This window comes from Acanthochromis polyacanthus, chromosome 21 (assembly GCF_021347895.1).
Source record: "Acanthochromis polyacanthus isolate Apoly-LR-REF ecotype Palm Island chromosome 21, KAUST_Apoly_ChrSc, whole genome shotgun sequence".
Lineage (NCBI taxonomy): Eukaryota > Metazoa > Chordata > Actinopteri > Pomacentridae > Acanthochromis > Acanthochromis polyacanthus.
This window is the reverse complement of record NC_067133.1, coordinates 13,960,011-13,975,202: the sequence shown is the minus strand read 5'-3', so window position 1 is coordinate 13,975,202 and position 15,192 is coordinate 13,960,011. Positions and strand designations below refer to the sequence as shown.

At 40.2% G+C, this 15,192-nt stretch overlaps 1 protein-coding gene across 1 annotated transcript in view; it reads left to right on the top strand.

Moving 5' to 3' along the window:
* The first annotated feature begins 694 nt into the window (after positions 1–694).
* gas7a (growth arrest-specific 7a) overlaps positions 695–15,192 on the top strand; it is a 28,637-nt gene continuing 14,139 nt past the window's right edge. Inside the window, exons 1-5 of the mRNA XM_022198466.2 lie at positions 695–1,141; positions 7,360–7,449; positions 9,115–9,230; positions 12,520–12,594; positions 14,817–14,895. Of these exons, the coding sequence (XP_022054158.1) occupies positions 1,013–1,141; positions 7,360–7,449; positions 9,115–9,230; positions 12,520–12,594; positions 14,817–14,895 (489 nt within the window). The 5' untranslated portion in view covers positions 695–1,012. The remainder of the gene's footprint in view (positions 1,142–7,359; positions 7,450–9,114; positions 9,231–12,519; positions 12,595–14,816; positions 14,896–15,192) is intronic.

The following is a 15,192-nucleotide window of genomic DNA, read 5'->3' as shown; positions in this document are numbered from 1 at the left end:
GTGAGAACACGGTGCTTTTGATGATGGTGGTGGTGTTGAAGCAGCACAGGTGGATGCTGTGAGAAGGTGTGCAGTGGTCACGTGTGCTGCTCTGCTTGTGTTTCATGCCTGGAGGGTGAAGCGTTGTCATGTGAAAAAGATGATAACGATGTAGGCGATGCTGCTGCTGCTGCATGCTCGACTGCAAACACAGATATTTCAGCTGAATCTGCCTCCTCAGCGTAACTTTTTAACCCTTAAATGTGCATGAAGCAAACGCTGCTTCCAACACACAATCTCAGAGGTTGCGTCCAATTGGCTCCCTGTTTTCCCTCCTGCTCGCTCTCTCCTCCCAAATTCTAATTAGGCTTTTAAAGATCATCATTTTGCCATTTCCATCAAACCAACCCCATCACCGCCACCTACGCCACTGCTGCTCCCTCCTCCTTCGGTCTGTGGCTCTCTGGGGAGGGAGGTGTGTCAAGGAGCATGTAAATAAACCCCCTCTTCCTCTTCCTCCCCTTTGTTTTCTCACTATGTTTTAATTCTCTTTTTCTTCATGCTGTTTTTCCCTGGCATCTCCTCTTCTAGTATCTAAATCAGGCTGAGTTCCTCCTCATTTTTCTGTCTGTATATCTCTGCATGAACACCTCTGGGTGAGGTAGGTGAGGCATGGGTAAAGGTGAGGTGGTGTTGGGAGGCGATGGGGGGTGTAACCTTCTCCTCACAGCCTCCACAACCTTAAAACTCGTGTGACAGCAGCTTAACCGGAGGCAAGGCTTCGTCACGCTCCCGCAGCCGCCACAGATCTCCCCCTCTGTGCAAACCCCCTTCCTCACCTCCTCCTCTTCCTCACCCCTACCTTCCCACCGCTCGACGCACTCCCCCTTTTCCCTCCCCCCTCCTGCAACGCGACTCCACTCGCTCCGAAGCTTTGTGAGACTGAAGGCAGCCTCGGTGCGTGGAGGGAAAACAGAGAGAGAGGAGAGAGCGAGGCTTTCCCAGAATAGAGAAGCAGGAGGAGGTGAGAGGGATGATGATGGAAGCCAGCTTCGATACTGAGGAGAGTTTTGACGATCCCTCCTGTCTCGCCCCGCAGCCCCCTGGCTCTGTATCACCGGCCAAGAGGCAGATCAAGGAGGTCAAGGAGACCAAGATCACTGTGAGTATCCAGGAACTTAATCCTCCTCTTCTTCTCCCTCTTCATTCTCCTCTCTATGCACCAGAAATAAGTTAAATTCCCCTCTTTTCTTCTTTTTTCTACCATCTGTTGACATTGTCTTTAGGCTCACAGCTCAAATCATAATGCATTATGGGTCCTCGTGGAGTAACACGGGGGGTTTCCTGCATATTGGAAATAATATTAGTCAGAATGAAGAAGCCATCCAGGAGTCTTTCTGTCTCACTGACTTGAACAGTCACAATCTCTATTATTGATTTAATGCCTGCTGAAGAGAAATTTGTGCTTTGGAGATGCTCAAATGTGAAATTTCCACCTTTTCAAAGTGGCTGTAGAAGTGGGGATCTGATCTCGTAGCCTGCAGAGTGCTTTCGGTATTTTTAGGATCGTCTGTCTGTCAGATAAAGTGTCCCTGATCTCCGAGTGCTTCTGTCACCCAGTTGCTTCTTCTTCAAAGGGCTCCACATCTAATCTGCAGAGCAGCGCGGGTCACTCAGGAACTCGGAGGGGAATTTATGCTGCAAACTCAACAGATGGAGAAATAAGATGTTGTCCTCTGTGAAGTCTACAGTAGCTTTGTCTCAAGATGCATAGACAGTAGCTGTGGTTATGTAATCTCTTAGTCCATAATGACGGCTGTGGGAGGAGGGGGGGGGGTAGCGGTGAGGGTAAGGCGAACGTGTGGTGATGATGTGAAAGCAGACAGAGGTGGTTTTGTGTCTCTCCGGGGCTGATTTTGTGCTCGGTGGGCTCGCTGACCTGCTGCAGCCACGGGAGCCATCAGTCTGGCTATTGTGTAAAAGCCCACCAGACCAACGAGAGATGCAGCAAGTCCAGTTTCCATGGTGACAAAGGCAATAGCACTGATTAATGGGTGTTGAAATGGAAAACACTGCCATAGGAGAAAAGGGGGGGAGCCATTCAGATATTCACTGAAGACATACTGTTTGAAAAAGGCAGGTTATTTCCTCCTCTTCCTCTGCGGGGCCTTTTTCAAAGGTTTCAACCCTCCTAGATCTTTTGTTGACCCCAAGCACTTTGGCTTCCCTGAATTCTCATGTAGAGCTGAGGAATGTTGGTGCTTTAACACTTGGAAATTGGATTACAGAGAAGTCCTGATGTCGGGAAAAATGCCATCAACAAGTAAAGCATGCAGATATTCCTGCTGCAGCTGGAAAAAACACAGGTGATAACAACTGAATCCATGACGTCGGCCCTCGGAGGTGTCTTTTTGTTCACCACGGTGCACCTCACGTTACACAACCCCTCCACAGTTGTCATGGAGACGCACACATCCATGACTGTTGGCAAAATGGACCCCTCGCAGGACGCCAAGGCTTCACACATCAGATAGCAGAAGCAGCCGCCGTGCAACCTTGTTTTCACCTTCAGCCGTGTGTGACTGATCAGACCGAATTCAAGCGTTTCTGCATCTCAGTTTTTAATCAAATGCTGATTCGCATGTGGTTCGACTTGTTGCTATGCTGCGTGTGTTCAGCGGAGTGTCTTTTGGCTCCGTTGGTGGGACTCGGATGGGAGGTTTTGATTGGCCAGTGGAGAAAAAGACAATAGTGGGAATAGAGAGGAAGTCTGAGATTGTTTTGTTATGGGAAGGTAGGTGTGTGTGTGTGTGTGTGTGTGTGTGTGTCTGTGTGTGTGTGTGTGTGTGTGTGTGTGTGTGTGTGTGTGTGTGTGTGTGTGTGTGTGTGTCTTGCGTCTTGCTATCATTGTGGGGACATACCATTGACTCCCATTCATATCTAACCCTTAACCTAACCCTAACCAAAACAATGGCTAACCCTAAAGAAACGTTTTTGCACTTTTACTCTTTTCAGTAACAACAACAGGGCCAAGAAAACACTGTTTAAACTTGTGGGGACCAAAATGAGGTCCCCACAAGTGACATAGTTTTTGGTTTTCCTACAGTTGTGGGGACATTTGGTCCCCGCAATATAGCAAAAACATGGGCCTACACACACACACACACACACACTTGTGTGTGTGTGTGTGTGTTTGTGTGTGTGTGTGTGTGGAGGGGAGAAGCTGGGTCTTTTCTTTTACAGCAAAAGTAATTTGTCGCTTAGCAACAGTGGCAGAGCATCCTACAGCCTCAGCTGTTGAAATATGCTGCTCAGAAATGGATGTTAGCGCGAGAGAGGAAGCATCTCAGTTGTTTGCTCGACTGCCAAACCATTATATTTGTCTCACGGGACATTTGCTCGAGTGTGCCATGCATGTTTTTTTTTCTTTACTCTATTCAGCAAACTAAATATATAAGCATCAATACAAAAACCCGTCACGAGGGTGAATGTTTCTGACTGCTGAGCGAGGACAGAATGTCCCAGCTCACTCCTCAAATCTGCACCGCTACATGTAGCTTTGATTTGTGCTAAATTCAAACATTTAAACTCACTGCAGCATCCACAGTGCAAAGGCTGGACTTCAAACATCCCTCAGAAAGGCCTCCGATCCCTCAGAGGGATTTATAACACGCTGTGTCATAAAGGTAATCTATATTAATATTTTATTCCCAGCCCCGGAGTACCTCACTAAGCAGCCATCAAGGAGAAGTAAGTTAGCCAGACAGGCCTCCTTTAGATGAATGGTCTCATTTTGTCTGGGATGTGAGAGGCAGATAAACAACAGTCATGATAGATGTGGAGCCACTGTAATGGAAAATCTGGTGCCCATGACAATCAGTATGATCTCTGAGGCAGAAAATGAACAAAGTGACTGGTCGGCACACAGAGTAAATCACACTGCTGCTCCTTTAGATTACAATGTGTTACTGAGAGTTAATGTGTCTCTGCTGTTTATGCACATTGTTTCATGTTGTATCTGTTTGCTATCGCTGGCAGTTAGCCATATTAGTATTTCCTCTAGATTTTAGCGTTTATATAACAGAGTAAAAGAGTGTTAGTCATCTGTTTTTGAAGTTGTTTATTGGAAGCTGTGCAGATGAAGTGTTTCGGTGGGAGAGCAGAGAATGAAGAGGTCAGCGGTCGAGAGCGTTCATTGGAACTTTCACTGGTGATGTTTAAAGCTGCATAAGGCAAGAGTTTTATGCAAAGATGCTCTCGTCAGAGGAGAGAAACTCATCCTACAGACAAAGATGCTGTGCACATATTTTTTAGAAAAAGGCAAAGATGTCGGTGCAGTAAGAAAAGGGCTGCTGGAACGGCAGAATATGTCTACTACACTGCTTTTTGGCCTTCTAGCCTCCCGGTCAAACCACAAAAACTCCATAAAACTACATTTCTTGAAAACTAAACTGCTTTCACAATTAGGTTTTGAAAGAAATATATTATCTGCCAGACTATATTTGCTTCTAATATATCACAAATACATCAACATAAATGTATCTTGGCCTTGGAATTTATTGCTTCTTTGTTGCTCCTTGACAGCCAACTAATCATATATTCTATGTGGTGGTACTTATTAACCTGGTAACCCAGAAAATGGAGGAGATGCTTCAAACATCTCAGAAAGGAAGAGTCGTATTTTAACCCCAACCATGGTATTATTAGTAAGTCTAGCCAAGTAATTTTGGTGGCTTACCTTAACCAAGTGTCTAACAACATGAACTGTTGTACATCCAACCAGTAAGTGAGTTCTGAGTAATTTGTTACCTTAGTGTAGCATATAGCAGCTACTGGCTAAATGGATCCCTTAGGAGCTGGAGGAGACCAAAAACAGAGCTAAAAGAGGACAACTGTTTGACTTGTGGAATTAAGATGGAAATTAGCATGATGCTAAATCTGGTGGAGCCATCTTTTTAATGTAACTGCATGCTGTCCTTTTTCAAATAAACTTGAAACTGAAGAACTGGACTACTGGACTAATTAAGAATTATTAACTGAAGCTGTAGCTAATTTTAGCTTTACATTTTGCAAAACTTTACAGCTCAAGTTAGACTGAAATTGGAGGCTAGCTCATGACCGTATTGTAGCATTTAGACTTTAATGAACCAAAAGTTTCCTTTACCAGTTGGTGGAGACCAAAAATGGAGCTGAAAGAGGACAAATATTGAACAGTGATTTTCTAGACAAAAATAAACAATGTAGCTCCATGTCTCCTGAATGTTAACAGGAAACTGTTGGCTAAAACATTAGTAAAATTGTAATTTGTGTGGTGTCACAAAGTTATAGTGCTGTGAAAAAAATTGACAAAAAATGTATATGTAATATATTTTCCTAGTGACAGACTTCACTAATTGTAGAAAAACAGATAGTTCTACAGACTTTACACTGTTTACTACTTGTGTTTTTTAATATGTTTCCATACTTGCTTCCTATTTCCTTTGTGTAAACAATGCAGTTCATCTGAAAAAACACAGAATTTTTGTGGTGCTATTGTTAGTCGCTGCTGAGTTACAAATGTCTTTTCATTTGCACTGAGAAGCACAGAGTTTTATTTTTTTTACAGAATCTTTTACATGTTGTAAATCTTTACAAGACTCCCGTAAAGAAACATCACAATTTTGAGCTTAGATTTGGTTCATTTTTCCAGTGGAGCCAGACATTGCACATGAGTAGTTCAAAGACCGTCAGAAAGCTGAAAAAGTTTTACAGTTTCTGGCTCTGATAAATGAGATTTTTTTTTTTTTTTTTTTTTTTTTAGAATTATAGATGACATAAAATTTACACTAGCTGCTGGATTAAAGAGAAAAAATGGCAAGCCAAAAAGCTTTTTCGGGCTTCTACAAGATAACACGGGTTTTATATTTGTTTTCTTGCTTGTTTCATATATTTAATGTGAAACTGATGTTTTCAAAGGTGTTATACATGCAGAATAACCTTCACTTGTTTATTAAACTGATGTGGTTTTGCATTGACTGTACACCAAACTGTCCACACATCCTGCCCATAGACAGTTCAGCTCACCAGCATTGTATCTTTCCCCTCAAGCATTACTCACCAGCTGGGATGGTAAAGCAGGACACCCTCATCGTGTTGTTTAAATGCTTCAGATGCTCTCTGCCTGGACTTGGTTTGAAATGTGAGCGTGGATAGAAAGAGGCAGTGGAGTTGAGCCAGCTGGTAGACGTTGCATGTTTTTCTTCTGTCTGTGTGACAGCAGTACAGTGGTGAAGTCAAGCTGTAAACACTGTGAGTCAGTGTGTTTTTGTGTGTTTGCGGATGAAGCACCCTGTCTGGATGCCCGCGCAGTTTGCAGCAGCGGTTGACATGGCACAGAGGGTCGCTGGCAGTGCCAGGAGGGAGGGCTCGCAGATGGTGAACATTACATAATTGCAGCCCCAAGAGTAATTGAAGACGCTGTGGACCGTGGAGTCTGTATTCAGGCTGAGTGCTGGGTGCGTTCACATATTCTCAAGTGTGTGAAGTTCATTTGTTCAATTGGAGGGATGTAGAGGAAAAGGTTTCTCTTTATTTTCTGTTGGACCGTGTTCTCTCTCTCTCTCTCTCTCTCTCTCTCTCTCTCTCTCTCTCTCTCTCTCTCTTTGCCCCAAAGCCTCCTGGGTCACCTTCTGCATTCACATGTTTACTCATGTCTGACCTTTTTCCCTCTCATCTGCATGATCCAGATGAAGCTGAGACCTTTAACCTCACTCACTTTAACATTCTGTTCCTTCACAGCAAACAGGGAAAGTTTCCATTACACTACACACACTTAATTTAATGTCTGAAGAATCATTTAAAGATATTTATCATCTGAAATAGTGCTGTTACAAGGTTAAACGTTTAGACGTAATGTTTAAGCTGCATGTTTTGAGGATGTTGTCACGGCCACAGATTGTGTTACATGAAAATATATGAAGAACTTTCTAAACTAACATTTAGAAAGCAATTTAAAGATGTCATCGAGGCCTAAAATTAACAGATTTTTTAAAAAATATAACTGTCCAGTAATATGATTTGAAAACTAAGGCAGAACATTTGGCTTGCAGCATTCTGAGGATGTTTTGGGGACGTGGTTGAGGTAACAGTCTGTAGAACATTTCCACTGTGTTACATGGTGTTGCATGACAACAAAGAAAGTACATTCTCAATGCAACGTTCAGGAAGAAGAATTCTACCTTGATGAAGAACATTTACTGAACTAAAAACAGACTTTCTGGCTGAAAACATTATCAGAACTTTGCAGAACTTGTTTTTAGAGCACAGTGTTTGGCTCACAGCTTTGTTAGCAGTTCCATTTTAGTTCTAATTACTTTGTGTTCCTTCTCTTTCCTGCTTCAGATCAACTGTGTGACTTTCCCTCTGCCTGGAGAAGGTCCGGAGCAGCAGCTCCTCAAACCAGACGAATGGAGCTACTGCGATTACTTCTGGGTGAGTTTCTTTAAATCACACCTACAGCACTCCTTTATGTGGAGTCTTGTCAACAAAAATGTGTGTTCCAGCTGTTTAGGTTTGACATGTTCTGACATGAAACACGAAGAATTGATGTTTCTCAATTTGTGGAGTAAATGTATGGAAAAGTCTGCATCTCAAAATGAGCACAATTATAAAACAATTTAGGAAAATTTCCAAAAATGGAGCAAGAAGAAAATAATAATGTGGAACAGTAAAGGTGTTCTTGAGGATAAGGCTTGACGCAAATAGGAAACAGTAAGATGTGAGACATGTAGTGGGTTGTAGTTAATAAATTAAACTCATCTTACATGTCTTCAGATGTTATCTTCACGTTTTGAGCTTCTTTTTACTTTGTGTGATTTGCTTTTGCTTGTATGGCATTGTGGTAAATCTGAAATACATTTGTAAGAAAAATAAAAATAATAAAACCAACACAAATGTGACTTTTCTTAAAAACAACATCAAAAAAGATAGATCTGAAGAATCCATGTTCAGGATTCTAGGACAAAAATCAGCCATTATCAATTTTGTCAACATTCATGCAGTTTTTTTAGTTTTTTAAAAGTCCAAAAACAGTGAAAATGGCCACGTCTGCATCGTACAGCTTCATTTAATGTCCATTTTTATCTGAGCAACAATCAAACCCCCCAAAATATCAACAGACTACAAATTAAAACCAGGAAAACAAGTGAAAAATAATATTTGACAACCTGGAATCTTCAGATGTTTTGGCGTTTTTCCTTGAGACTGAAAGTCATAATAGTTGTCGATTAATTTAGTTTTGATGAGATAATTTGTTAGTTGATCTATTACTGTAACTCTAAAATGGTGTTAAATCATAACCAAAACTTAGAATGTCACGCAAACAGTCATTTTTATGTGCTAAACAATAAAGTAACTTTCAAATAATGAACCAATGATTTACCAGTTCCAGAAGATTCCCATCAGTTTCTTTTGTTTACCTTCAGAGCAGATCTTTGCTAATCAAAACGCTTACTTGGAACAGGCAGAAAGCGGTCAACATACTGACCGAGCACAGATGCTATTGTTGGTTTTCGTGTTGGAGTCTGAGGATCGCAGCTGATCGAACAGCTTCTCAGCAAACACGATGATCCTCCTGTTTTAACGTCTCACCAGTGGCTCCTGTGATTCCCATACATTTGCAGTCTAAAATATGATTTGTATTGAAAAACCCTTCAGTCTGCGTAATTGCCTGAAATCTCATCCCCCGTTTCTGCCTCATCTGCTGCTGTTTGGCTCACTGTTTGCTCCCCGTCATGTCATGTTGTGATGTTTTGTCGTGTTCGTCCGCCGACCTGCTGCTCCAACCAGCTGTGCGACACAAATCTGACACTTCTGCCCCACGTTTGCTGTCACAGCCGAGGCAGAGTGCTGCGTGTCGTCCGACTCTGTCTGACATTCTTGTGCTCAGAAACACACACATCCCGCCATGAGTGATTGACGCACACACACACCAACGCATGCCCTCCTTGACATGCAAGTGTGAGTCATGCATTCATGCATACAGTCAGTGACATTCTCACAAATCCCTACATGCACTCAGATGTAAACAACTAGGAGGTGTTACTGGATGTTCTGTCTGTTCTTCCGTGTGACTGATGGCATTCTCCTCTTCCTCAGACCGACAAGAAAGACCCTCAGGGCACCACGTCGCTGCCCGGCTTCGAGGTTCTCCTGCAGAAGCAGCTGAAGGGCAAACAGATGCAAAAAGAGATGTCTGAGTTTATCCATGAGAGGTAAACGCAGCTTGTTATCTGAGGGTTTAATTAATTCAGACACAGAGATGCTCTGATAGCAGAAACATTCATAAAGCGCAGTGAAAAAAAATCCTTGAAAAAATGGTGAAAACCTGGCAGGAAGGGTGCTATAGTTTTCAGCTGAGGTGTATATCCAGAAAATAATTAGATTTTGTCACATTTAAATACACGAAAAAAGGGAGTAATTATACAGTCAGTCATTATAAAAGAAAAATTATATTTATAAAAATACAGATTTTTTTAATGTGGATATTGTTTACAATTAGAATAACCTCATATAACAGTAAACATATAAAATCATACCATTTTCTGTAAAGTTTTACTAGATATTATGTTTAGTTTCACAAAACATGGGACATCTACAACAAAAAACGTTAAAAGTATTTCAAATAAAGACAAATGTCTGTAAAATAAATATATTTTTGGCTCATTAGATGCAGTTTTTAAAAAACTGTCAGTCATTGTAAAAGAACCAATTATCATTTGTAAAATTAAAGATTTTTGATGGGGATATCATGTTTTTTTTTGAGTGTATGTAACTATTTTTATGTGATTTTTACCACTTATTATCTGTAATCAACAAAAGAGAAGCAACGATCTGTAAAGTAATAGTAAATTGTTCAAGATTACAGTTCTGAACTGTTAACTAACACTTAACACAGAGTGCATGAGTCAGAAAATCATGTCTTTTCAAAATAGAAACTAGTTTGTGACTCTTTAAGGAAAAGAATGGTGATATTCTATATTTCTCTTACTGTCAGTATATCCTGTCCCACTAACAAAGCCTGATTTATCTTCTTCCTTTCTGACATTGAGCTCCGTTGTTGCTAAAAACAGATCAATGAGCTCCGTTAGTGACACATTGTTTGGTACCATGAAGATAAAAAACAGCATCCTGCTGCAGGAACAACCTGATCTCTTTCCCAGCTTGTCACATACAGACTCTTTGATTGGAGACTTAGTTGTTGACACACTGGACAGTCCAATAGGTTTATGTAGACCTTAAAAAATAGGAGACTGCAGCCAATTGTTCTCTGCTTTTGTTGTCACCAACAACAAATCAAATAGTAAATGTGTGAGGACTTGTCATGTTAAGGTAAAAATAAAAATAGAAATATCAGTATCAGAGGTTTTCCTTCTAATATTTGTTTAACTAAATGTCAGCCAGAATCATTATTTCCTTAAAATTAATTTAGTTACTAACTACTTGAAACTTTATGACTAAAATGAGCTACAGCAGTTTGGTATTATCTGCTTTTGAATTCAACACGTTTGCATTGTTCATCCTGGTGAAAAAAAAATCAATCAATGCACTTAATCAGTGTATAGATTAGAGTTGTTATCTCCATTAATACTTGTCTGTCTTCTTATCTGTGTTGTTTTGTCCTTGTGGTGGACCTGCAGAAACTCTTTTATAACTTTCTTTATTTTGGGCGAGAAAATTAAACATTTTGAAACTAAAGTGTGAGAGATGATGCGTTGCAGTTTCTTAAAAATGTGGAAATAAACAGAAGGTTTAAGGACTGCAAAAAGCAAAAAGTAGGTCTGTGTTCAAGTCTCCAACAAAACGTTGCTTGCTATGGTTCGGATCGTTATTCTGAGCAAAGGGGAGCTTTCTTAGCATCAAATCATGACTGGACTGAAAGTTTCTCAGGATGGAGCTCTGAAACACAAATATTAATGGAAAGCACAAAATGAACGAAGAAGATCGATACATAAAGCTTTTTCCTCTTCGAGACTGAAAATAAGTAAAGACTCCAATCAGCAAAAATTCTCTGTTTGATGGAGTCTCATAGGACGATTATTGTTTCTTAACCACTTCTCAGGAGGCAAAACAAGGACACACAGAGACAGAGCAGCATTTCACCGAGGATGATGGAGAAAAGTCCTAAATACTGAATTCCTTCAGACGTTCAACGACAGCAACAGAAGGGAGGATGGAGGGAGAATGATACAGCCATGGATCAAACCCACAGTTAAACAAAGGAATATTTAAGTCTGAGGGGGGTTTGGACACCAGCAGGGGAAAAATTCATTCTTTCAAAACTTTCTCCACCCACTGGTTTACATATTGGTGGAAAAAGATTCATGCTGCAGCTGGATAATGAGCCCAAAACCAGCTCAAAGTGGAGACCTGAACACCGAGCACATATAGCTTTCCTCCTCGTTCGTTCTGCTTTATTTCATTGCCAGGCAAGTTGGAAAATATAAATAAGTCCAGTATTATGACTGTTTATGTGATTCATGCACAACAAATCGGAACCGAGCTTGTTAAAATACGATAAAGTCAGTGAAATCACAATAAAACAGTTAAAAAAGACGATGATCCGCATTACAAAATAAGTTTAGACTTTAGAGTTAAGACTCTATAGTGTTGCTTATGGTGTGATTTTCCCTGACTAATTTACATATTAGGCATTATAACCCTAAACATTTTCCTGCATATAATGTGTATTAAGACTGAGATCCCACATTCAGTGTTATTCATTAAAGCCATTAAACGCCAGATGGTGTATTTAAAATGTTTTCAATAGAACTGCAATGAAAAACACCCTATAAGGCATCGCTATAGAGTCCGAGGGCCTCAGATTTGCTTGAACCCTGCAATTAACAACCTATAGATCCCAGCAAAGCAACTACTGAATCAGATCGAGATGCCAAAAGCCCCACAAATAACTTCTACATCCCATCTCACGCCTGCCTTCATAATTAGCTCCACTTCATCCAACAAAAGCTCCTTTCACCTCCTGCTCAGAGTCGTGGGAAGTTAATGAAGATTCTGCACATAGTATTCTCACTCGTTTGACTCGAGAAGCAACAAGATTTTCATTCAGCGCTGACCTTTCCTGCCGCCGGGTTGCTCAGCGCCCGCGAGAATCCCAACATTGAGTCAAAGAATGGGCTTCGTGACCTTCTTTAAGGTGACAGATTTACTCAGGTGTGGATGGTAAATGTGGAGCCGACGAAGGAAGCGAATGTCACAAAGGGCACAAATAAGACTTCCCCTGGTTGAACGTCCCTGAGGGGAAATGTGAGCACATCTCGTTTTCAGAGCGGGAAACAGCCGCTGTGTAAAATACAGCTGGAGCACAGCGGGATTATTGATGTAAATGGGTAAGAGCGCTGCATGCCGTTTGGATTTTTAGCCGTTGCAGCAAATCGTAGTGAAAGTTTTGTGTTAGCAAAGTACATTTTTTCCACCTCACTAACGCAGCTTCTGCCCTCCCTTGAGCCAGGCAGCTGACGGTTTCATGTCTTGGTGTTTTAGGATAAAGATTGAGGAGGAATACGCCAAGAACCTCTCCAAGCTGTCTCTGAGCCCCCTGGCAGCTCAGGAGGAAGGGTGAGTACAGCAAACAGAAGCTGTGAGATGAATCAGCGAGGAGACAGTGTCAGTAATTACCAGAGCTGCTTCCAAAGATAGGCCTGTTTTTTTCTCTTTTTTTAAAAAAAATAGACTTATTCCCTTATTTCTGCTTTGTGTTTGATGCTGCTTTCAAAGACTGTCATCGTGTTTGTCTGTCAGAAAAAATAACACAAAAGCCTTTGAATAAAATCTGTAGACAGAGAGGAAAAAGGTTTGGCTCGAGGAACGCTGGACTTTGGTTTGTGTTCCAGATCTGGAAATCCCACGATTGCAGTTAATTTTAGCCACAAAAATGAAACCAAGGCAGACGCAAACTCTAGTCTAGAAATTGACATGAGGACTCAGGTGACGGCAAACTCAAATCAAGTTTGTTTCTGTGGCACATTTTCTAAAAGCTGAAGCTGACAGAGCACAGTACATGTTACTGTAGAAGAAACAAACAAATATATCTGTAAAAACAAAGCAAGACAGGTTGAAAACTTGATGAGGTAAAATTAGTTTGGTAAAGAAAATACATAAAATGCTAAGAAAATGCCCAACAGAACACGATAACAGCTTGTAAGATCAATTTCTAATATAAAATAAAATTTTTAAGACCACTAGCCAAAAGCCATGTAAGAAATGTATGCTTTGAGATTTTTGAGGAAGGCTAAAGCTTTAGCTTGTGGAACAGTTCAAAGCAGTTGCTCTAAGGAGGTTTAAGGTAAAGAAAGGACAGAGATGTTCTAACATATACATGACTGGATAAACTTTTTTTAAATTACAAAATAAGCATTCAAGACTTTAAGTAGTGTTGATTTAAAATGATTTCTTGCAATGGGCTGTTAAATCCTAAAATCCATGGTTGGCATGAAGTGTGGCTTGTGTTAGCATGTCGGAAAAGCGAACATTTCAGTTGTCCCTGTAAAATTAAAAGTTAATATGAAGTCTTTTTTATAATCTGAAAATGTTAAACTGTATATCCTGTCAGCATTTCATTTTAGTAAATTTATGCACACATAAACTCCTTTAAACATTGGAGCCCATATTATGCAATTTGAAGATTTTCCTTTTCTTTGGTGTGTTTTACAGCTGCTTTTTTGTGCGTGTAGTATCTGCACAAACATGCAAAATCTGTGCCAAAGAGAGTTATTTTCTATTCCTGCTCCTTAGCTACCTGAAATGTCTCATTTAAAGTCTAGGGGTTTCTTTTGTAACTTATCTACATCACCATGTAACACATTTGCAACACGCCTGCCTCATGGTGATTCAGAAGAGGGAGCTTAAAGAAACAGGAGATAAAAATCTAACAAATGACATGTTTTTGATCATTAAACAATTTAAACATATTTTAGTAACCCGTAAATGTGCATAGTAAGGGCTCTTTTAAAAAAATCAGGCTTAAACCAACTCCTGGTTTGTGATTCATTTCAACTACATCCTCGTCTCCCCACATTTCTCCACATCTATAACGTTTCCTTTGTGAAGTCATACAACTATCTTACACCATCTATCCTTTCTTTTCCTCCTCTTTAATGGCCTTTTTTGAGCTTCTGGTAGAAATCCTGAGGATGAGTGTGCTTATAAGCTTTTTTCCTCCCTGAGCTGAAGGTCAGTGTTATTACTGCAGCACAAGGTCTCATAAACACAGACTATTCTGCAGCTTCATAACCCAGTACTGCAGGAACACGAACTGCTGGATCAGCAAGCAAAGCAGACCTCTGTCAAATGGACATGCTGCTATTATGCACGTTAAAACTGAAGAAATAGATAAGAACAGAGGCTTGTACAGGTGAAAACTGGGATCATGTGTTTTTTTTAATGAATGCATTAACGGTTGTTCAAAATTTAAACTACAAAAATTGATTCTTTGAACAGTCTGGGCATATTTTTGAGTATTTTCTCCCCACTTTTAAATAAATGTAAGAATTCTTGAATAAAAAGTGACCATTCAAACAAATGCAAGGAATATTGAAATAAACAAACACTTTCAGTATTTTTGAAGTGGTTATTTCAATCATTGCCTTTAAAATGTTAGCATTTTAATACATATTTATGTAGGACTTTAGTTAGATTGACCCGGTTATACTTCAGATTTTATTCTAGCTGCTTTGCTACATGAAAGTAAAAGTATCCATTTCATTTGCAGCAGCAAAAGATACGATCTCTGACTAACAAGGTGTTGGAGTTTAATTTATTTCACATCGATGCTTTCTCAGGACACTCGGAGAAGCCTGGACTCAGCTGAAGAAGAGTCTCCACGATGAGGCTGAAGTTCACCTCAAGTTCTCCAACAAGGTAACATCTTCTGAGGGCTTTTATTGTGGAAAACCGTTAACTAGCTCTCTGAAATCCAAGCATTTTGTCTTTTTTGACTCTTGTCTGATTAAATAAATTCAACTTACTGTATACATTTGACAACTTACATTTTTACTTTCTTTCTGTACTTGTCTCCTTTCTGCTCTGTGTCTTGGAGTTTTTGTCATGTGACTTGTTCATAGCTGCATCAGTCATGGCCTTACGAGCTTAAAGCTGCAGAATTTTCATGTTTTTTCCCTTTTTTTAAGGATTCTGGGTATAGCAAACACTTAATTT